Source organism: Fukomys damarensis, unplaced genomic scaffold, assembly GCF_012274545.1.
Source record: "Fukomys damarensis isolate Sample0158 unplaced genomic scaffold, DMR_v1.0_HiC HiC_scaffold_24, whole genome shotgun sequence".
In the NCBI taxonomy this organism is placed as follows: Eukaryota; Metazoa; Chordata; class Mammalia; order Rodentia; family Bathyergidae; genus Fukomys; species Fukomys damarensis.
In genome coordinates, this window is record NW_022900936.1 from 16190682 (window position 1) to 16215659 (window position 24978).

A 24978-nucleotide genomic window follows, 5' to 3' on the forward strand; every position below is an offset into this window, starting at 1 on the left:
GGGTCTCCGGGCCATGGCCAGGCTTCCGAGCCACGCTGCTCCGGGGAGAGCCCCTCTCTGCCTCTGAGCGCCCGCCACCTCCGCAACCCGGCCGCGTCCGGGATCTCCCAGCCCCTGTCCGGTCTTCTGTCCGTCTGTCGGTCTGTCCTGGCTCGGATGGACCCGCCGAGGCTGCCCGGGCGTCCAGGGGTCCCGCTTCCCGAGTTAGTCCTGCTCTTTGTCTACGCAGGTCAGTGACACGGGGCGACGGGGACGGTCGGTGCCTGGGCCGTGTTTGGGTCCGGGTCGGGGCCACCTCGGGCGGGGCAGGACGATCTGAGACCTTTGTGGGAGGCAGAGATGGTGTGGTCCCACCAGAAACCAGCGCGCTTGCTTGTTTTCATCTTTGGCTTTTTCTATTGCTGCCCGGACCCTTTCTCCTTGCCAAGCAACCTGCAAAGGGTAACCTCACGTTGAGGGCACTGCACTGCCTGGACAGTGTAAAATGTATCCAGGACTCGGGAATCTAGGCGCGAGGGAATCTTCCCTTCCCTCAGAGAAGGGAAAGCGCTTTTAAGAAGCACCTGAAGTTTGGAGGTCTTGCTGGGGTTTTAAAGTAAACTCAACTGGTGACTTTGCCCTCTCCTTATAGGCTACCCACGGGCCCCTCCACTGCCCACTGCCTGGATGTATGCGGTTTTAGAAATCAAAGCTTAGACTTTCCTTTTTTTGTTCTTTAGACGATTCGCAAGTGTTGAGGCTGGGAGATGGGGTGCGCTGAGTTAAAATACAAGGTTTTTGAGAGGTATGAATTCACCCAGAGTCTAATCTGTTTTCTTTCATGTAGCTACGCACTTTTTGTGGGGGGAATTTCATTTCCTGCCTTCTGATTATTCTTAGTGAGAATTACTAATGATTAATAAAGCAAACTGAGTTTTGTTTTGTGATTGATGGGATGCCCGAGGCAACCTTTCATTGGGTAGTCAGGTATAAAGTTAATTACACACGTGGTCCTTGCATCTGTTCGTACTTCCAGAACAAAGTTAGAAGCTAATTTTTAAATGAAAATATTACCATAGCGCTTGATTGCCGGTGGCAAAAATCAGTCTTAACCCATCTCCCTGCAATGCTGCTTATATGAATGGCACTGCAGTTCACCTTGTGAGAGATACCACAAGTTCCAATGAAGACCTCCCACGTTGTCACCGAAGCATCTAATTTCTCATCTGACCTCCCCAGATATAGTTTCCATAGAAATTCTCAATCTGCTTATTAAAGGGCACATTAGCACATGTTTAAAACTGTCATTTGAAAGATATCTATAGGGAAAATACTGACTTTCTAATATAGAATGCATACAAGTAGTAAATTTGCTCCAATGTAATGGGAAAAATTCACATTTTAATCTGTTTGCAACATTCCGTTTACTTGAACCATGTAAATTTTCCAAATTTGAGGAATTAAGGACAGCTGCATTCACATTAATTTTCCATAAAAATCTCTTTATTAGTTCATTTAAAGCAGTGCAGATCCTTTCCACCTCCGCTGCATGGGAAGGAAGGAAGGGGGGGGAAATACAAATGAGACTTTATTGAATGACCTTCACTTGCCCTTGGTCAACCACTGCATTGCACTACATGTTTTTCTTATTCTTGTGTCTGCTTTATTCCTTTGAAAGACTGAAAACTTCTTCCTACTGCACCTTCCCTTCCTTTCCTCCAGTTCTCTCAATGCCAGTTGCACATTCAGGAAACCAGCCCAGCTGGTCAGCAGCAAGGCTGGTTCCTCTAGGTTCCATCAATTTCCCTCCTTATGTAGCAAACTAGAGAGCAAACTACACACTGTGAAGTAACTACTAACCAATACTAGGTTGACTGTCTTTCATAAGAAATGTTCAGCTTGTAAACTCTTTGGTGTTTCTTCCTGGATTTCTGATTCCAGAGGCTTTTAAACTTGCCATATTTAATCAAGAAGAGACCAGGAGTCATGCTCTGAGTTTTTCTCTGGGAGCGAAGGAAGGTGTGCCCATGAATCACTGTCATGTGTCCTAGGAGAGACACCATCCCGTGTGTTGGTTTTCAAAGGGTGGGGATCTTATTGGTGGCTTATAAGTGTAAACTCTCCTTAAAGACAGTCTGCACAGCCTCAGAGACTAAGCAAAACTCCTGCCCTTGAAAGAGCTCAAACAAACACTTGCTCAGGAATGATGAATTGCGGAGAAATTGGAGGAACAAGATCTTTACTTAAATAAGAAAGCCCTGGGCAGAGATAGAGTAGGGTATGTTAGAATATAGTAGGAACAAAACCAAGCATCATGAGATGTGTATACACAATGATGGACCATTCAGTTGAGTTGGAAGTATGGGTTGTGGTTAGAAATAGAAATAGTTGAGATACTCTGGTAAATGGATTGTCAGTTTCATGAGACAAGCACCTAAGCAGATGCACTGTTCCTAATCTGAATTATTCTCCACAAACAAATTCATTATATTCATGCTCCGTTTGGTTAGGTAAATTACAAACAAGGCTTCTATCCATGAAATATCATGCTTTATGGTGGAGTCACCTTTAGAAAAAGACATAATGAAGTGTTTATTTTATTGTCCAATTCCTACTGCAGGCTACAAAGATAGGATCCGGGCCTCAGCCAGCGCCTTCCGTCCCTTCCTTTTCCTTCCTTTCTTATCCTTAGCTATAGCTTGCAGGAGCCCCTTCTGAGCAAGTCCTTCAAGCCAGATACTGCTTTTCCTGTACTAAACTTTCCCGAAGGTGGGGTAAGGGGGTGAGCTGGGGAACTTCTTCTATTTCCTGCCTTTAATTAAAGAGCTATTGAAGAAAGTTTGAACTATCTAATTTTCCGGGATATTAACTTGTTTATTAGAAGTGATACAACATATCTTCCAAGGACAGTTGGAACGTTGCATTCTTTTATAAGTGCGTGAAAACTCAAGCCAGAGAAAGCAAGTAACATAGCAAAATAAACTTTGAGATATGGTTGAAAGTTTAGACTGGAAAAGTTGCAATTGTGAAAGTGTTTGCAGTGTAATTAAATTTGCCCTTTTCAGTAGTCCCGTGCTGGGAAGGAGACAAGAGTTGTGGAAAAGACCATAAAAATAAGAAACAGTGTGTGACATGATCTAGATATTTGCTGCAGGCAAATCCTTCTTCTTGGCTACAAGGTTTTGAGCTTGGTTTCCTGCAATGGGGGCTCAAAATAATTTTGATAACATTATGTCCTTATGGCATTAGTAACTGGAAAGTGGTGGTACTAATTGAATATTTGACATTCATGGAAAATTTAACAGAATTCACTGTCCTGAGCCTCACTGAAAAGGCACCGGTGAATTTACTTAAACATCAGTTGTCTTACTATGAATAGTGAAGACAGTAGCTCTCTCCAGATCTGAGTGGCTTTTAAAGAACAAGAGGTAACACATCCTTACTAAACCTTGGGGATAACTGACCAGTCTAAATATGTGAATAAGTTAAATAGTATAAAAGTGACAATAGCAGAATAGTCACGGAAGAAAGCACAAATTCACCATTAAAAGTATGATGCCCTTTGCAGAAAGCACTTGTTTTTGTTGTTGTTGTTGTTGTTGTTGTTTTTGAGGCAGGGTCTCACTATGTAGGTGAGACTGACCTGGAACTCACTATGTAGCCCAGGCTGGTCTCAACTCACAGCAATCCTCCTGCCTTAGCCTCCTGAGTGCTGGGATTACAGGTGTGAGCCACCACGCCCAGCTAGAAAATACTTATTGTTGGCACCTTAACCTCTCCCTGGAATCTAAATGTTTCCCATGTGTTTTTGCTTCAAAATTTATAAGTGGTTTAGGTAGTTGCTAAAGCTTACAGAGAATTTTCCCCTCTCTTTTTGTCTTATCACAATCAAGAAGAAAATACAAACATTCGTAGTTATTTATCTATAATGTAAAAATAAAATTCAAGGAAATAAAATTTGAAGTTGAACTTTCTCCCTTGTTCCATAAAAGCCATGATGAAGGCAGATGAAATTTGCTACCTTTTGATCACATCATTTTGTAAAGAATCATCTCAGCAAAGAGGTGAATTAGAAGCAATCAAATATTTCTTTTCTGGATAAATCAACACGTTATATAGATATAAATAAAATACTTATACTTTTAATATTATACCTTTGATAGGAAACCAAAATCTTTATATAGTTTATATAATGGTCAATATTACCTAGAAGGAATAAATTAGAAATGACTTATTTTGTGATTCTTGAAGACACAACTTTAATTATCAGTGTGTACTTTATGTTTTCCTAATCATATATAGTATTTTAAACTCACATATCTATCATTTGTAGTACTGATTATAACCCAATAATAACTTAAAACAAGGTAGCAGGGAGGATGGGAAAAAATAAAAATCAAGATATATCATGTACAGGTACAAATTCCCTATGATGAATGTGATCATTCTGTATACCTAAAATGTACTCATAAACCTAATTAATTAAAAACTACATAACTGGGAATGGTAGTGCATGCCTTTAATTCTAGGACTTGGGAGGCTGAGACAGGAGGATTGCTCTGAATTCGAGACCAGCCTGGGCTACATAGTGAGTTCCAGGTCAGTCTCAACTATATAGTGAGACCCTGTCTCAAAAAAAAAAAAAAACATATAAATAAATAAATAAATATAACAAAAATAAACAATGTATGAGGATAACAAAATTTTAAAAGGTTAGGCTAATTTTTATCTAACATTTCTAGTATAATTTTCCTTCTTGAAAAACGTAGAAAAATAGAAATTTGGTGTTCTTGCCTCTAATACATCTTTTTTTTCATGTTAAGTTTATTGGTACATTTAAAGCAAACAATACAGTTACATTTCTAATTGGGATCTTGTGCCTTTACATGATAGGCCTTGGCTCTCATTTTTTCCCGATACCCCTGCTCTCCCTTCTCCCTCTTCACCCTTCCCTGTTTACAAAGACTTCATTTCCTTTTCTTCCTTTTTTTATATTTTTTATTTTCCCTTATTTCCTTCCCCTCCCCTTCCCATTTCCCCTTTAACCATTGTCTTCTGATTTCACACTATCAATTATACCACTTGAACCTTATTTACACTTTAAGTTTTTCACACCAGAGAAACTACTCAGTATTTACTCAAGTGTGCCCCATTTATTTTGCTTAAGAGTATAGCCTCTAATACATCTTTTTGATCAGACAGTACCTTTTCCTCTTTCATATTGTGCAGTATTATAGCTTATTGATTCTTCAGCATGACTTTTAATGAACTGTTAATTGCTCACAAATAACTGTCTATGTGAACTTCTTATTGTAACTAACATACCATTTTCCAAGCCTAATGAGTTGACAGAAAGCAGAGAGATTTCTGTTTCCATATGGAAACGAACTGTAATTATGAGGGTAAAGTGGCATGGAAAGAAAAGCACAAAATACATTGTCATGGAAAATTAGTTTTAAATTAGCACTGTTCGGTATTACCCATGTCAATAACACTTTTTCATTAATTGAGGTTGATTCAGAACATAATGCTCTAAAATCAGAAAACTTTCTCAATTAAAAACTATTCAAAGAAATCTACTGACGAATTGGATGAATGATCATTGACTCATTCATTCATTTCTCCTTTCATTATCTCACTTGACTCACGCTGACTACTACAGTGCCTGGTGAAGGAGCTTCAGGAAGAGTGGTCTTTGCTCTTCCCGCCTATGTCTAACTGGGAATCAAGGTGAGTTTAAAAGCTGGCAAATGTTTTAGAATTCTGAGCATGAAGATGAAGATCTGAATTACTGAACAGCAGGAACTAACTGATAACAATATGTAGTAGAATACTGGTGCTGTGATTTCACAACCATAATGGCTCACACATGGTTTTTATTATGTAGACAATTGCCTTGCTCAGTGTGGCAAAGACTGCAGATCTTATTGCTGTGATGGAACCACACCCTACTGTTGCTCCTACTACGCCTATATTGGGAATATTCTCTCGTGAGTATTTGTTAAATTTGGCGATATTGATGGTGTCCAGTTAGTGTTGGGAGTGCTAAGTTGCAGGTGTGGACTAGAGAGTTTAAATGGATTACTCACATAAAAATTTTAGTGGACATCTTAGACACACGTCATTAACTAGGATGTGATGTTAATATTCAAATTAATATAAATTATCCTTATTAAAAGACTTTAAAATGGGTTCTTCCATTAGTTGATCCTGCATATTACACTAATGCTTTAAGTAGTCATTATATCAGTGATCTTTTTTTTCTTTTTTCTTTTTTTTTCTGGTACCAGGGATTGAATGAACTCAGGACCTTGCGCTTGAGAGGCAGGCAGTAGAACCACTGAGCTAAAATCCCTGCCCATGGTGATAATTTTTTAATGTTATTGATGGATGTACTTTATAGATTCTAGATAATAGTCCTTTGTCTGAGGAGCAGCTGGTAAAAATGTTTTCCCATATTGTAGGTTGTCTCTTAGTTGGATGGTTAATGTTCTTTAATGGTTTTTGTCTACTGCATTGATGTATTTCTAAGTTATCATTTGTTATTGAATTATAGCCAGGTTTTTGCCATCCATGTATTAATTTGTCTGATGCACCCAGTCAAGGAAAGAGAGAAGTTATGAATAAAAGCAGCTGAGACGCAAAAATATGATTTCTGTATGTCACACACGCATAGAAATTTCAGGAAACAAGTTTAACACTCAAAAAAAAAAGGTAGGCGTGACTAATGCAAAGTGGTAAAGCATCAAACCACACACACATTAAGACAGTGATATGCACACCAGGAATACGTAGAGCCTTTCCCCCAAACAAGTGAAGGATTTATTTCAGAACTGCTTCTGTGGAAATGAGGAGGCAGGAGTGGGCTTCTGGGTGGAGCGTTTGGAGACGTGTGCGCGTTTCATTACTCTGCACACACAACTGTGAGGTGAAAGTGAGTTAGGATCTTGAGTCAGAATCCCCTGTGGCTCCCACGGCAGCAGTGGCCTACCTCCTGTCTTCTTCCGTTGTTGCCTCCTGAAGCTCAAGTTAGGATGATGTGAGGACTGTTCTGCTCCCAGGCAGGTATACTTGCCTCATGCCCTGTGCAGGACCTTGTGAAAACAGGAGCTCTTCTGTGCTAAGTCCTATGTGCCCAGCTACTTTAGGGATGCGTCCATTGAGAAGGCTTGTAGCACATCCTCCATTTCTCAAGAATAGAAAACCCAGCACCAGGGAAACCTTTCTTGAATCAGCATTGGAACTGGTGTTAGAGAGTCTGTCTGTCTGACTACAGTAAAAAAAAAAAGTCAGACTTTGGGATACACTTGAAGACTATTCTAGTTCTTGCAGACTATATGCAGGAAATAGCTAAAATTGAAAAATTATGTATGAAATTTAAGCATTCTTTGAAAAGTAACTCTAAATAAGTGGTAAATTTCTCTTCATGTGAGATTTGGTAGGAAAAAGTTAAAGCCCCCTTCTTTTACTTAGTTCAGTTAGGAATTCAGTTAGAAAACTGTCAGAATTATTACATGAGTTTATCAGTTCATCTGTAAATATATAATGATGTTTACTGTTATATATCATTGCAGAGTATTTCAATTAATTTGAAATTCCTTATTAATAGATTGGAAATTTAGTTTTGTTTTATCTCCACTCGCCAGAGAAACTATTCCAGGGAGAGTTGTGAATGGAAACCCCCAAGTGGCCCTGGCCTCGGGGAACGGAAGTCAGAGTGACTGCAGGCCCCTCACCTACTTTCTGTCCACAATGCCATGGTGTGCTCTGTGTCCCTGTTTCTTTCTTCTTTCTACATGCACCCTGGTAAATATGTACAGAGTACATAATTACTTATCTATCAGAATATTTAAGAATTTTAAATGTGAAGATATGATTTATATTTGCAGTCAAACTCACACTTTTATGATATATGTTCCAGCTCTCTAATTTCACAATTTGACTGAAGTAAATCATTAATTTCATTGACACATTCATCAAGGTTATTAGGAACATGCACTTGTTATGTCTCGAGAAAAAAAGGAATTGTGTTTTGGAAAGAAAAATATATTTCAGGCAGTTAAAATTGAACTTTCAGTTTAAAATAGAAGCCATTGACTAAATGCCTTGTTAAATAATTCTTAACAGCGACAACAAAAAGAGAGACTTGAAAGTGTTTTCCCTACTGGGTAAAGGAGAATACATGTTCAGGATTTCCAGTTATTGTTTAACATTTGAAAAGAGTTCTAAACTCCACCCAAAGCTTTATTTTTTATTGTGTATATGTGGGGGGAATGCAGCGAGTAAAAAAAAATAAATCAGTTCTAAGAAGGCTTACAAGATTCTTATGTTTTCAAATAGTGCTATTTTGGAATTCATAAACTATGTTTCCCCTCTTTCAAGCATCCAGGCACATTCTTGGTAAAATCATTTGAATGACCTTAACAGAAGTTAAACTTCTGTGGTTATCAGAAAAGTAATAAGGAAGAAAGCAATAAATAATAAAATATTATGTGTCTTAAATGGATAATTTCATAACTTAGTTGAAGCTTTTGTTTCTCTTCACAATAGAAACTTTGATTTAGTTTAAAGTAAGTTGAAAGGAAGCAAGAATATAATTTGGGACATTCTGGATTGTTTGTGGATTGGGTCCTGGTGATGTCTCCTAGGCCTCTCTCCTGGTCACTTACAACAGCAGTTCCAAGAGAGATATTTATTACTTAATTCTGTTCACTTGCGCTGCATTTGTACTTTCTTGCATTAATCATTAAGAGCTAACTTTCCATGCATCTCTTATTTGAAAAGTCTTATCTTCCTCAGTTCTCCTTGCTTCTTTTCAGGTATTTTCTATTCTAAATGTAAATTAACTTTTGGAGGAGAATTTCAGTTTCCTTTATTTTTTCCTTAATCAGGTAGAATTTTAAGATTTATTTCTATCTGCTGTAAAATCTCCAAAATTAAGCTTTAAAATAGCATTTCTGCCTTTGGTCATTATGGCCACAGGTACCAATATCATATAGAAAAAAATCACAACGTTATCAACCAGAATGTGAGAAAGAGGTTTACACTAATTGACACATACTGTTTAATCACTTAATTATTTATAGATGCATATGAAGCATCTGTTCCTGTACCAGAGCTGGAGCAGGTCCTGTCCAAGGATAAATCAATAATATGCCTTGACTGCTGAGATGTGAAAGTCTGCACAAGTGTGAAACAAAGTTCAAATTCAGTAATCTGATCTGTGATATATTATTGGATGACCATAGAGAAAACATTGTGCGTGTGTGTGTGTGTGTGTGTGTGTGTGTTTAGAATGAGATGTTTAGAGAAAGCTTCATAAATGACATTTGACCAGAGTTTTGAAGGAAGCATGGGGAGTTTATATAAATGAACAGTGAAGAAAGGGAAATGCATTCCAGACAGAGGGACTCCTGTCTGTAGAGACACAGGAAAGGAAATGATCAGTATGGGAAAACATGTACAGTGCAGCTAGCAGGGGAAGGTTAAAATTCGAGTATAATGTAGGAATAAGTAGATCAGGCAAAAGGTAGGAGCTTACTAACATGCTTTTATTAGTCATACCTACAAAATATAAAATGAAATAATTCAGTATTTTTCTGGTAAAACTCGGCATCCAATTTTACATAGAAAAGATGCACTATTAGACACCACTAAGAAAATAGACCAGGGCGAGAAGGCTCCAAAGAAACACTGCTTTTACTTACTCCATGGAGGAAAGATTTAGAATGGACAGTTTGAAATGTCACATTATTTAGAATACTTTAAGATAGAAAGTGTGACTTTGAAAGTATGTCTCCATGTAAGAGACTTTTGAATATGTGAGCAACTACTTGAAAATTAGAAGTCTCAGTATGCTTAAAAATGAGAATTTGGACCAATTTGAGAAATAAACAATTTCCCACCAGACTGATTCCTGAATAATTCATTTCAGCAATTCTTTTCCATGGAAGACAAAATACTCTATGATGAATATGGAAAAGGATATTACAGTTTTGCTGTTGCTGAAATATAATTAATGGTCCTTGGAGGGCAGATCCCACAAAAAGATGCGGTTTGTACAGTAATCTTTAGAACTGGTAGAATTCAAGGTGTAATCAGGTGGCTAATTACTGTTATGCAGTGGCTACAAACAACTTTACTGAACATGAAGGTACTCTACCATGTAAGAGAATAATGCAATAATATTAAATGAAAATCAAATACTGACAGATCTAGACATGGTCAGCTGAATGCTACAGTATAGAGTTTAATTTCCCAACTCAAAATACAGTTTTGCCTTTTCATTTTGCCATTGTAAAATGCTGATCTGTCTAAGGAGTCTTCAGAGTACTATTTGGCCAACATAAAAATCCCCACAGGGAAAAAAATCAGGAGGAAGAACTGATAATGGAGATCCTAGTGGAATTAAGTTTCTTTTCTTCTCAATGAAATGTGAAAGATGTATGACCCACAGTTTTGCAAAGACAGATGATAGATATCACAAGGGTGAATGAAAAAACTGAGTTAAAAGATAAAGGTTTCATGTTTGCCAGTGGCATACAAGATTCTGTAGTCATTAAGCAGTGGAGAGAGAAAAATTAAACAGAAAGTGTTCTGAATTAAACACATGAGACACTCAAACACTGACAGGAAATGTATTTTAGAAGAACTTTGGCATTGTTTTAAAAATTATTTAAATTAATTAGATTAAAAGAATTTTAGTAACATGAGAAAAAGCCTCTGAAAAGTATATACAGAGCAAATCAAAAGTTTGTAGGAGCCTTATTTTTGTTTTTAGAATGACATAAAGATAAATAACTATTAAAAGATTAAAATAAATATGAACATGATTTAAAGTGTAGCAACAATTTATATTTGATAAGCTGGCCAGAATTTCTCAGAAGACATATAATCGCATCGTACTGGTTATCTTATTAAGAGCAAACAAATGTCTAAATACTTAAAACTTTTCTCAAATTTATATTTACTCCTATTTCCCTTGTCAAAAATACTGTATAATTTGTTTTTAGAAAGGAATAAATAAAGTTTTCAGGTTATATTACCAACAATATATTTCTACATTTACATACAGAGATGTTTAGTTAACAACACCAGCTGCAGAGAGTTACAGCTATGAACCAACCAGATGTGGCCCTGGCCTTGAGCTACTTAGAAGCTAATGGTTAAAGCAGAAACTTTAACCTGTCAGGAAAAGCACAAAACAGAATCAAAGAGAACCTCCTTTCACTCCAGCTTTAGGGTCTTCCGAAGGCTTGTTGAACAAGAGTAATTCTAAGATCAAATAAAAATGAGAGGCAGTTGATGCGGCTTATCACTCAAGTTAGAACACAGCAAAGTAGGCACAGAGGAAACTGTTTTAACCTAATAGACTTCTTTTGTAAAAACCTGCCTTTCATCCTATACTGTACTTAGTGGTGTAATGCTATGTTTCCCTTTAAAAGCGGCCACTTTTGAGACCATAAACTAAAGCAGATGCAGGAAGTTAAATGTTGCATGGTTTCTCTTATATGAGAAACTCAAAGTATAAATAATTTAAAGAGCGAGATAACAATTATGGGAAACAGAGAGGTAGACCTTTTGTGCATAGAAAGGGAACCCAGGGTTGGAGATAGAAATATGAAAGGAAAGGAGAAGAGGAAGTAAAAATGCCATACATACATGTAGCAATTCCCCGTGATGGACATGTATTGCAAACATGTACTAAAAAAAGAAGAAAATTTAATAAAAGCGACTACAAAACAAGAGTGTGTCTGTTACCACACTATTCAGCATTGTGCCAAGAGTTCTCTCTGGTATGAGCAGTAAGCCAAATACAAAAAGTGGTAGAAAGAACTGGAAAGGAAGAAACGAAATTACTGTAATTTAAGAATAATACGATTGGCAACACTCAGACTATAAAAACTAGTCACTGTACAAGGTGAGTGTACAAAAATTAGTTTACTGCTATATACAAACAAGAATTTTTAGAAAATGCAGTGTGTATGTATATAAACACATCTCAAATAAAACTTTAAAAACTGTAGGATCCCTTGTCAGAAATCCAATAATGTTCCCATGGCATTTATAGAGTAATATAAATGCATGAAACTTTGAAGGTATGAGAGACAGAACTAGAGGCATAACAAATTATGGCTGGGAATATTGTAATGTCAATACTGATAAGTGTTGATTCTTCCTGAGTTGTCTATACATTATAACTCTAATCAAAGCACACAGGACCTTTTTGTTTTCACTGAATTTGAAATACTGGGCTTAAAATATATGTGGAATAGTAAAAGTCGTAGGAAAGTGAAGATAGATATGAAGAAGAATAAACTGAGAAGACATGCCTTAGAGACATCCAGATTTATTATAAAGCTATGGAAAACAAATTCTGTGATATTGGATCACAGACAAAGCCAAAGAATATGGATCGTAGAAATGGGCTCATTTATGTATGGGAGCTTGACAGATAACAGAAATAGCTCTAGAAGCTAGCAGAAGTGAATATATTACTTAATTAATGATGCTAGAACAATTAGCTAGCTATTTGAATAGATATTAAATTAGATCACTCTATTATTTAACTTCAAAAATTGTACTATCATTGTCACATAACTATAAAAATCAAATATTTATGATTTTTTAAAAGAGGGAATATAAGAATTATCAAAGGATTTTGAATGTTTTCACCTAAAAGAAATGATAAATATTTGAAGGGAAAGATACATTTAACCTATCTTAATCATTGCCTAATGTGAATATGCATTTTATTTTTTTAATATATTTTATTGCTACATTTTAGGTATACAATACACTTACATTCATCTTTGGGATCTTGTACCTTTACATAACATATCTTGGTTCTTATTTTTTCCCCATTCTCCTGGCCTCCCTTCACCCCCTCCACCCTTTCCCATTTACAAAGACTTTGTTTCCGCTTTTTTCCTTTTCTCTTATTTTTTTTCCCTTCTTACCTTTCCCCTACCCCTCCCACCTCCCCTATACCTGTAGACCTTTTCTTCCTATTATACCATACCAATTATACATTTTGATCTTGGTTTACACTTTTAGTTTATCACACCAGAGAAACTATACAGTTAAAGAAAATGTGTTTTCTTATATATAAAATGGAGTACTACTCAGCCATATAGAAGGAGAAACTAGAGACATTTATAGGCAAGTGGATGCACATTGAGGATATACTCAAATGTAATCAATAGGACACACATGTGTACGTTCATTTTAAAAGTCATATGGTACTCCTCTAACATGTACAGTGTTTATCTTTTTATATATAGTATCCATTTTTAAATAAATGTAAAAAATAAAAAATAAGTGAGTGGCTTTATGTCAACAGAATAGGAAAAATTTTTTTAATTAAAAGCACAAACAGCTGTTGAGATATACTAAAAATCAATGGGTTGTACACTTTTTATGTGTGTGTGTGGTACCGAGGGTTGAACTCGGGTCCTTGTGCTTGCAAGGCAGCCACCGAACTGCTGAGCTAAATCCCCGGCCCGAGTTGTACACTTTTAAATGATAAGTTTTATGGTATATACATTTTATCTCAAATTATTTCTGTATTTTTTAAATGGTAAATATACAGGGTAACAAAATTCTTAGGTAAAAGGATTGGGAAATTCTTCACTTGGAGAAGATGCTTACAATTCGTAGTATTCTCCAAAGATTGGTGGCCAGAATATCTTCGTAGGAAAATAGATAAATTGTGCGCATAACAAAAGTAATAGAGGAAAGAGGAGAAGGGGCAGAAACACGCACATCATACGTGACCTGCCTTTCTAAAGCAGAGAGAAGAATTTAAAATAATGAAATATATTCTCATACCCATTGGGCTGGCAAAATTTGGTAAGCCTGTTGGTACCAACCAATGTGGGCAAAGATAAATACTATACTAGTAGGAGAATATAAACCTTTAAATACACTTGGAAAGCAATTTGACCAATTCAGGAAGCTGAATATGGACATAATTGAGGAATTAACAATACCTCTTAAAGATACAGTCCCTAAAAATTCCCCCAAATGCACAAGGAGACATCTGTACCATTGATCAACATATAATTTAAAATAATGAAACACTGGAAGTAACCTACATGTACGTCAGTAGACAGTGTATAAATAAGGTATTAATTGAATGGAATATGACACAGTGATTAAAATACATCAGTCCACACTAACAATTACAGTTAATCTCAAAACTGATAATGCTATATTAAAAAGTAAATGGGAAAGAATGTGTAGAACTGGAAACTGTGTGTAGTGAAACATTTAAATAATTATCTGCGAGCTTTATGAAAGCATGTGCATGTGGTGGCTACATCAAAGTATGAGTGCAGTAAGACCACCGTAGATGTGGGGTTTCCCATTATGGAATGGTTTCCAGCAAGGCAGGAAACTGTCAGAACTGCAGTCAGGACAAACTGGAAGGAAGTAGTCGCCTAAGGAGATGTACGAGTTAACTCCAACTCAATAGTTTATTACTTAAAAAATTAAACATCTGAAGAAGGTGTTACACATTACTAATATGCAAAAAATCGGCAAGGAGTATATGGCTATGTTTATTACCTAGAGACCCCACCTTACAATGATTTCACTCAGGATTTTTAAACTTCATCAAGGTGTAAAAACAATTTGCATTTAGTAGAAACGCACTTTATTTACATTTTGAATTTTTTTATTTTCCCAAGTGACCCTGGGCAGTGGCAGCAAGCACAGCTTGTCAGCCACGAGATGACAAGCAGAACTATGTGATACCCTACAGGGCACAGGGCTGCCCGCATTGTTTAAAATATTGTTTGTGTTAGCTTTCCATTATTGTAGTAAAATATAGGACATCATGAACTCAAGGGAAAAAGGTTTATTTTGACTCGTGGTTTCAGATGTTTTGGTGCACGGTCACTCGGTCCCGTTGCTTTGGGCCTGAGGTGGCACAGTGCATCAAAGCAGGAGTGTACGGCGGAGGAAACATGTTTACCTCTTGACCGCCAGGAGGAAGCAGAGAGAAAGAGAGAGAGGAAGGAAGCAAAGCCCTAAAGTCCTTTTAAAGGGTGTGCTTCAGTTACCTAACTTCCGGCAATAATTTCACCTCTTCCCAGTAACACCAAGGGAAGAACCAAGCGTTTAACATGGGCCTTTCGCAGTTACTCCCGATCCAAGCTAAAGCATTATATTTTGTGTTTTCACATCCCATCGTGTCTATAAAATTTCCATTTGCTGTGTACACAAGATGTTTAATGCTTTACTATAAAATAAGCTGTGACATAAATTTCCCAAAATGTAGGTGAATGTACATATTCTGATAACATTTAAAGTATGCATTCCTAAGTCATGTCATTCCATGCCTTTTGTGTTTTAAATACGTTTTCAACTTATGACATTCAATATACAATTAGCTGATCAGGACATAAAACCATAGTCAACTAACCAGCTTTTAGGTCTGTAATTTACATATATATATATAAAAAGATTCTTGCAACTAAATAAAATGAAGAATTTGAAAGCTCTGCGACAGTTGTAATGGAAGCACCTGCACATCTTGTTGTTAACATATAGATTTTGATTTGCTACATAAATCTGGGTCGGGCCTTGAAATTCTGTACCTCTAACAACACCCAGGCCAGGTTGGTGCTGTAACTGTCTTGGTTACAGGATGAAATGATACAGGACATCAAGAGTTGTGTACTGATGGAACACTCGGTGAGGGGTTGAACAGTCCGAATTAATTTTGAAGTTGCTACCAGGATGGATGGGTGGATGGACTAGGAATTAATGGAGAATATTTCAAAATGTTCAGAGAAGTAATGACTTCTCTTTATTATGTTGTGTGCAGAACAGTCAATAGGCTATAAAACAAATTCCGTGTGCCTTCAGTGTGGAATATACTCAACCTGAAGCTGAGTGGAGAGATCAGAGCATCACTTAGAGACTGGGAGTGAATGAGAAATTCTGAAGAAGATATAAGGAAGAGGAGCAAGCAGGAAAACACTTTAATTTCTTCCTTTTTTATATTTAGATGCTATTTCAGCCTTTCTTTCTTCTATCACAGTAGATCTGCTCTTCGCTGTTCACCTGCATAAACCCCCGCTGTGGTAGGGCAATGAAAGCCTTTGTTAAAACTCACTTTTTGCATTATACATTATATAAAATACAGGGTTCGGTGTATTTCAGAGCATTCAGAACTGCACATGTTGCCGACACTGTTTATGAGAAGGTCTATCTTTATTTATTCTGGTTGAACCTGAAGCAGATCAACCCATATCCACTTATATATTCGAGGATTTAGAAGCTACTTTAATTAAATAGAAATCACAGTTGGGTATTATGACAGAAAGTGTCTGGTGGTAGAGTGAAGTGAACTATTAAGTTGGGACTTCCTTTGTCCCATACATTTGCAATATATTAGTTTATCATACTTCAGAAGAGTTCTTATGACCTTGGCATTATTATTATAATCATTACTGTTATTGTTATTATTATTATTATGTTTTCCTAAATGAAGAGGTTGAGGCTCAGAGTCCAGTAATTCTTCCAATTTTACACAGCTACTATAAGTGAGCTGGCATTTAAAACTAGATATACTTAACCTATTTCTGCTACTCCCTACTTGTTCCTAAAGATCTGAAGGATTCCAGTTGGGATGATTCAGTGCTATCCTTAGGAAGATCTTAATACTATATTTGGAGAAAGCCTTGTTCTCAATATCTGGGTTAAATTCTCTATTATTCATTGCAAAATGTTACCCTTTCTCTTCCTTTTTATGATTTATCACAAGTTCCTCAGTTACCTGTCTGCCCTTATCTGGACAGTCCAGACTTGAAAGGTCAAGAAGCTCATTGGCCAACTCACCAGCCAAATTAGGGGACCTATCAGATTGAAAGATCAAATAACAGATCATTCAAATGCAGATCCATCCTCCATTTAAACAAGAAAACCCAGAGGTTTTTGCAGATTTTAAATTAGTATGTATCATCTGGATAAATATTTATTTAGAAAAATCAAATCATAATTTGAATATGTTCTTGGTTTCAGAGACTATCTTTTTATGGAATACAAATTAGACATCATTACAGAGTAAAAGGTGTGAGAGAGTCAGACATCGCCTTCTAATCACACTGTTTATAATAAATTATAGTCATGAGATGGGCCCGAATTGAAACACCAATTTGATTATAATGATTTAACTTCTCACGCTTCCTGGGTGAATATGTTCTATCATGAGGTACTGTGATCTGCAGCCTATACCATTCAACAGACTCCTGCACAACTCTATTCACTTCCATAATTTTTGGAAATCAAATGTTTTATTGTTAAAATTCAGGTGGGAAAAATTTTATATACCCCATGATTTTTACTCCATTGTCTGGGGAGAATTCTGGTGGGCAGCTGCAATCTTGAATACAGTGTCTCCCAACTGCAGAATGTTAGACTGAACACACCCACAACTAATGAAAATTTCGGAGGGCAATGATAACCTCATAAAACGTAATAGGATTCCATCTGAAAGTGTCATGGGTGAAAGCCTCAGCTACTTAACGCATAGTAACTCTCTGTGATTCAAAGACAAATAGAATTTGTAGTTTCTGCTTCATTGTTATGGAAAGTGGTGGTAGCAAGGAGAATTTTTTACACATATCAGAAAAAATAGAGAAAAACATTGCCAATTACTTAAAATGTATTTCTATAGGAATTCACATCATGAAAAAGGCAAACAACTATACACTTCTGAGCTCTGCTTTGCAAAAAGTAAGTGTTGCCTGTGGTTGCAAATAACCACCACTACAGTGTTAAAACATTTTGTCCTCTACAAACACAAGAAAAACACAAGATCAGCCTCCAAAGTACTGCATGTAAACAATTAAAATTAAATGTTTATTTGCCCTTAACATTTTATTTTCTTTTAACATGTTTGTGTTACACCTATTAATGAGGCTCAGCATGACATTGTAACATATGCATGTAATGTGCAAAAATCCGGTCAAACCTGCCTTTATCCACCCCCTTCCTCACTTCTCAACCTCTGTGATCACTATATGTTCAGGATGACTTTTTCAGCTTCCACATAATGAAACAAAACATGCAGCATTTGTCTCTGTTTGGCTTATTTGATTTAAAATAATGTCCTCTCATTGCATTTTGCTGCAAATGACAGGATTTCACTCTTTGTGGCTGAATAATATTTCATTGTATGCATAAACACCACACTTTATCGATTTACCTGTAAATGGGCATTGGGTTGATTTTAAACCTTAGCTATAGTTATAGGATTTAAGTTTATGAAATAAATTCTCAGCACTGTTGTTTGAGGTTGTAATCTTAAGTAATACCCACCCTTACATTAAGTAGCTGGACCTCTCCTTTCATTCTCTCTAAACAAATTGTGATTCTATTCTTAATGAATAGTGGCTTTAGCTACAGATGGTTGTAGAGATTGTTTGAATGCAAAAAAAATTTAAAAACTAGAGGGGCGCTTCTTTTCTTTTATGTTGTATGAACTTGGTTTTCCTTGTATCACTGCTCCTCAGTTTGTTAATATGTAAAGATGGAGTAATAGGTACAACTTGCCTTCCTCTCAGAATTTGGCTGAAGGATATCTTCATATGTAAAATCGCTTGTCTGGGATTACAATTTTTTCCTGTCATTAATGGAAACATGGGATTTGAAAAAAATCAGGATTTCAGGTAGAGACACACATAAGCAGCAAAGTGACTTCTCCAAGGTCACTGGGAAAGCCTGAAACTATGCAGGGTGCCCCTTCTGGAGCAAAGCTCTCTCCCTGGCCCTCTGGAGTTCATCAGCTAAAGAGCACAACTTGTCAAGACCTGGGCATCTCTGTCCCAGGGAGCACTCTCAGCCTGAGTGAAACAAATGGCCCTCTTAATCAAATGTGATTGCAGTCTGATAACTGCAAAGGCAGCTAATTAAATGCTATGTCCTGGTGCCCAGCAGTTGCCAAAAGCATAATGCAACCTGTGCAGTCATGTGCACTAGGAATTTCAATCATTCATGCTATCCTAGGCTGACCTGTAAGATAGAGAAACCAACTCAGAAGCAGACACAAGTCTCAGTCAAAATGCAGACACCTGATTTATGAGATCACATGTGCAATACCAAAAGTCAGGCGATAATGATTTGCTTTAAAGATGAATTCATTAAATAATTCCAATTTTCTTTTACAACCTTTATTCACACCTTTTCAGAAACACATATTATGAAGATGCCTAGCTCATCTCTGTTGATGATATATGAATAACTAATGTATACAACAGGGATCTAATTTCTGACCATTTCAGTACTGTGCTCTATATATACAAGTATGCATGTAACAGTTTAGAATTTCCCTGATTAGGCTTCTTAAAAACTGTTAATCAGCAGTTTTCTCAATTCAAGTCAATGCTTATAAAACTTACAGGAGTATAAAGGTCAACTACTTACCTTTGACAATATTGCACATAACCTATATTTGCTACAGTGACCAGACTGAACATATTTTCAGTGATAGAAAAAAAATGCTAAATGGCCATGTGGAATAAAAAGTCATCGATCATAGCAAGGATCAGCTGAAGTCTATCAATTCTTTAAGACGTTTCTTTTTATTCAGCTTGTTTCCTTTACACAGCTGATGTATTACACATGTTGTACATTTTGGTCAGTGTTTGTGGTAAAATGGCTTTTGTCTGATTTCCTTCAACTGGAAAGTTTGGTTCCAGTTTTGGATAAGGTGGAGAAAGCCACTGCACCTGTACGTGCACTACACACAACTCTGGAAGCTGGGCAGGAGGCATAGGGCAGCTAATTCAGAACTATTGAAAGTAAATAGCAGGCATACTTGGGAGGAGAACTCAGAGTACCACCCACCTAGCCTTGCCTGAACCAGTTTTTTCTTCTGCTTTTCTCATTCTGGGAGTTCTCTAAATAAGCAGGGACTTGTGCTCAAGTCACTGGGGAACATTATATTCTTTCTTTTCTCAATTCTCCTGTGCCCTATCTCCCAAGAGACTATTTGGTTGGTGCTGCTGAACCAGGGACAAAAAATCAGGGACAGCAACAGGGCCAAATATGTGAGGGGGAGGATGCAGTACAAGGAGAGTGGGTTAATTCCCATGAGTTTTTTGTTTTCTTTTTCTCTCTCTCTCTCTTCTCTCTCTGCCCTCACATCATTTGAAACTAATATGAATCCATTTTTGGATGTATGCAAAGAGTGGGGTAAATAAAGTCCATCTTTCTGGTCAGAAAACCAAATAGGATTATCTCTGGGAACTAGAAACTGCTAGGAGATCATCAAGAAGAAGCTTAGGGAAGAGAATCCTGTGGTTGTTTGTGAATTCCTGGGACCCCTCAAGGTGTACCTCATGGTGCATGTGCATGGATGTGACCTTGAGGAGCCCTCCACAACCCTTGAGAGCTGAATGCAAGTGAAACAACCAGCCAGGTCCTACACAGTATTTTAGTGGTGTACACACGGACTGTTCTGCGCATGACGGGGAAGGCTTTGAACTGGAATTTGCATTGAAAACTCAACCCACCGAAGTCTGGTTGGAACTTACAGTTTAATTGGTCACTTTCGAAAATAAAAATGTGAAAACTCTCCATAAGCTTAAAATATAGTATTTTAAAAGTTCAAGAAACAATTGAATATTTCCCAACATACAGAGAACCAAGCAAATTTTAATTCAAAGGACAATCAGCTGGTGACAGAAATGTGATTATTTGGCAGACATTTCAAAGCCATTATTGTAAAAATAAGACAAGAAGTGAGGGCAGACACTCTGAAATAGGTGAAAAGGCTGAAATTTAAACTACAAAGAACTAGGTGAAACATTATAGAGCAAAAAATATAATGATCAACTTCTATAGTTGAGTTCAATAACAGACTAGAGAAGTCATAGCGAAAAATCAGTGAATTTGAAGAAAAATCAATGGAAATTAATTCAATCAGATAAATATGTAACACAGAGAAAAATATTTTCCAGAATGTAAGGAGTCCTGAGGGCCTGTGGATAAGACCTGACATGAATGTGGAGAAGGTCTAGTGTTTGTCACCTGAGTTCCAGAGAGAAGAGGAAGAGAGTGGTGCTGAAGGACGTCCAAGACCACCGAAACAGATAAACTAGAAGTGTCTGAAGCTCAGCAACTTCTAAACAGGATAAATTCAAAGAAATCCATTTCCCGATAGAACATGTTCAAATTCATGAAAACTCTTGAAAGCAGCCAGAGAAAAACAATGCACTATCTGGACAGGAGGTATAACTGGAATAAATTTGCATTTCTCATCAGAAGCCAAAGAAGCCAGAGAAGTAACATGTATTTTAAGTACTTGGAAGGATAGACACATCAATCTAGATTTATATATCCAGGAAAAATACTTTTCACGAATAGAAATGAAATAAATAAGTGCTCAGATTGAGAGACTAAGAATATATTAAATCAGCAGAGTTGACCTAAAAGGATTGTCAAGGAAAGTTCTTTGTTTTTAAACCTTTTTTTTTTTCTTTTTTAGTTTATTGGTACATTTTAGGTACACAGGACAGTTATATTCATCGTTGGGATCTTGTACCTTTACGTGACAGGTCTTGGTTCTCATTTTTTCCCCTTGTCCCTGCCCTCCCTTCACCCCCTCCTCCCCTTCCCATTTACAAACACTTTATTTCCATTTTTTCATTTTCTCATTTTTTTCTTTTCCATTTTTCCCCTTCCCTTCCCCTTCCCACTTTCCCTACATCCTTAGCCCTTTTCTTCCCATTTCACAATGTCAGCAATCTCATTAGGATCTTATGTACTATCATAGTTTATTCACACCAGAGAAACTATTCAGTATTTACACAAGTGTGACTTATTTATTTCACTTAGGAGTATATCCTCAATATGTATCCATTTTCCTATGAATGACTCTAATTTCTCATTCTTTATGGCTGAGTAGTATTCCATTTTGTAGAAAAACCACATCTTTTTTATCCAGTTTCCAGCTGATGGGCAAATGGGCTGTTTCCAAGTTCTAGCTATTACAAACTGTGACGCTATAAACATAGGTGAGCATATATCACTGTGATATGATTCTTTTAATTCTTTTGGAAAGACACCTAGCAGAGGGATAGCTGCGTCAAATGGAACCTCTAGTCTCAGCTCTCATTCAATCAGTGGAATAGATTGGAAGATACAAAAACAGCTCCAGATGTACTCAGCTACCTCATCTTTGACAAAGGAGCCAACCATCCTCAGTGAAGGAAAGATAGCCTCTTTAATAAATGGTGTTGGAAAAACTGGATTTCAACATGCCAAAGATTAAAACTAGACCCGTATCTTTCACCATGCACTAAACTAAAATCCAAATGGATTAAAGATGTAAATACTAAAAAAGAGTCACTAAAATTGCTGGAAGATAAGTTAGGCAGAACTCTGGAAGACACTGGCATAGGAAAAGACTTTATGAACAAATCCTCAGTAGCATGGGAACTAGCAGGAAGAATCAGCAACTGGGATCTTATCTTAGTAAAAAGCTTCTGTACTGCAAAAGAAACCATCAGCAGAACTAAGAGACAACCTACAATGTGGGAAAAAAATTTTACCAGCTGCTCCTCAGAGAAAGGACTATTATCTAGAATATATAAAGAACTCAAAACAATCAGCCCCCACCAAATATAAGGACCCAATTCAAAAATGGGCATCTGAAATGAACAGACATTTCTCAGACAAAGAAGTAAAAGCAGCAAGTAAATATATGCAAAAATGTTCCACATCACTGTTCATTGGAGAGATGCAGATGAAAACAACACTGAAATTCCACCTCAGCCAGAAAGAATGCTGCTATCAAGAAATCACATATTAACATGTTGGCAGGGTTTGGGGGAAAAAAGTACCTTTCTCCATTATTGCTGCGAGTGCAGACTAGTGCAAACACTATGGAAATCAATATGGAGATACCTCAAAGAACTAGGATCAGGGGTTCCATCTGACCCAGCTATCCCTCTTCTGGGTATCTTTCCAAAAGAATCATAGCACAGTGATATGTGCTCACCCATGTTTATAGCGGCACAGTTTGTAATAGCTTAAACTTGGAAACAGCCCATTTGCCCATCAGTTGGAGACTGGATAAAGATGTTGTTTTTCTATAAAATGGAATACTACTCAGCCATAAAGAATGAGAAATTAGAGTCTTTCATAGGAAAATTGATGCATATCGAGAGCATACTCTTACGTGAAATAAATGTCTCACTTGTAAATACCAAATAGTTTCTCTGGTGTATTGGGGACGATCGCGGACACAATGAATGACCAAAAACTGATGATTAATGTCAAAGTTTATTTCTCACCCAGGGCCTTTATAGCAGTTTCAAGGCCACACACAAAAGCATGATCACAGGGGTTTGATAATTAACAACAGTCTCAAGGAGGCACGAATAAGATAAACAGCAATCACAAGAAGCTATGAACAGATACACCCTGTTTAAACTAAAGACAGGACATCTAGATAAAACAACATCTGTTGATGAATAAAAGGGAGTGTAAACAGTAAAAGGGAATGTAAAATAGGAGCAAGAACAAAGAAGGAATTAGGGAGTGGTTCTGCGGTTGAGGGACTTGGCTCCAACACATCGCCTTCAGGACACCTGTGTCCCGGTGAGAACCAGCATTCCGGGACTCGGGGTCAGCTCTTCGGCCATCCGTCCTCTCATGCCCCAATACTAGTGTGAAAAACTAAAAGTGTAAATAAGATCCAAATGGTATAATTGACAATGTGAAATAGGAAGAAAAGGGCTAAAGGTATAGAGGAAGTGGGAAGGGTAGGGAAAAGGAAATAAGGGAAAAGAAAAAATACGAGAAAATTTAAAAATCCAAAAAAAGTTTTTGTAAATAGAGAAAGTAGGAGGGGATGAAGAGAGGGCGGGAGTATGGGGAAAAAATGAGAACCAAGACCTGTCATGTAAAGGTACAAGATCCCAATGATGAATGTAACTATACTGCATAACTAAAAAGTACCAATAAACTCAGTGAGAAAAAAAAAGAAATAAGTATATATTCCGTAATTCCCTCAAACATCTATTAAAAAAGTAAAAATAAAAAAACTACATAGCAGTGAAATGTAAATCAGAACACATAAGTAAAAATGACATAGTAATAAATGGTCACATAGCAAAAAAGAAAAAATCAGGAAAGGAAGTCAAAGTAGGGTAAATCAGAGGGAACAAACAGAAAGTGAAGTATACAATGATAGACCCAAATCCAAATATATCAGTAATTACATTAACAGTTTGAGCACATCAACTAAAGTGCAGAGAATGGATTTTTTAAAGAAAATCTAAATGTTTGCTATCTTCAAATGTACTGACACAGGTAATTTAAAAGTAAAAAAATAGAGAAACCTATGCCATGTAACCATTAATTGAAATAATGGCTACATTAGTATATGACAAAATAAAATTTATAGCAGAGAATATTCCCAGAAATAATCATACTACATACTTACATGCAAGAGCTAATTGCCCAAGAGCTATAACGATCCTAAATATGTATACAGTTGACAAAATGTGTATATTTGTGAAGAAGAAACTGGAAGAAATGAGAATTATAGTGGACTTTTTTCTCAGAAGATGTAGTTGGTAGAACTGGCAGAGAAAAAAGTCAGCAAAGATTTAGAAGACCTGAATAATTCCATCAATTTAATGGATCTGATTGAAATGTTTAAAACATTTCGCCCAACAAAAGCAGCAAGTGACCTGTTAAAGCACCTTCATGGAACATTCATTAAGATACACCACATTCTAGGTCACAGAACCTTAATGAAATTGATATTAATGAATTATGCTATCTGACAATAACAAAATTCTTTTTTACTAACCAGTTTCTTTTTTAAAAAATGGAATTCTACTAGAAGTCAGAAACAAAAAGATAAAAGGAAAATTCACAAACACTCAAAAATTAATCAGTGTAACCCATGGATCAAGTAGAAGTCTAATGGCTAATTTTAAAAAGTACTTTAAACTGAACAAAAGCGAAAATACA

The 24978-nt window shown here is 36.7% G+C and overlaps 1 protein-coding gene across 1 annotated transcript in view; it reads left to right on the forward strand.

Annotated features, from left to right (window-relative positions):
- The first annotated feature begins 6 nt into the window (after positions 1-6).
- Positions 7-24978, forward strand: part of Cyyr1 (cysteine and tyrosine rich 1) — a 97854-nt gene continuing 72882 nt past the window's right edge. Inside the window, exons 1-2 of the mRNA XM_010608570.3 lie at positions 7-229; positions 5867-5969. Of these exons, the coding sequence (XP_010606872.1) occupies positions 157-229; positions 5867-5969 (176 nt within the window). The 5' untranslated portion in view covers positions 7-156. The remainder of the gene's footprint in view (positions 230-5866; positions 5970-24978) is intronic.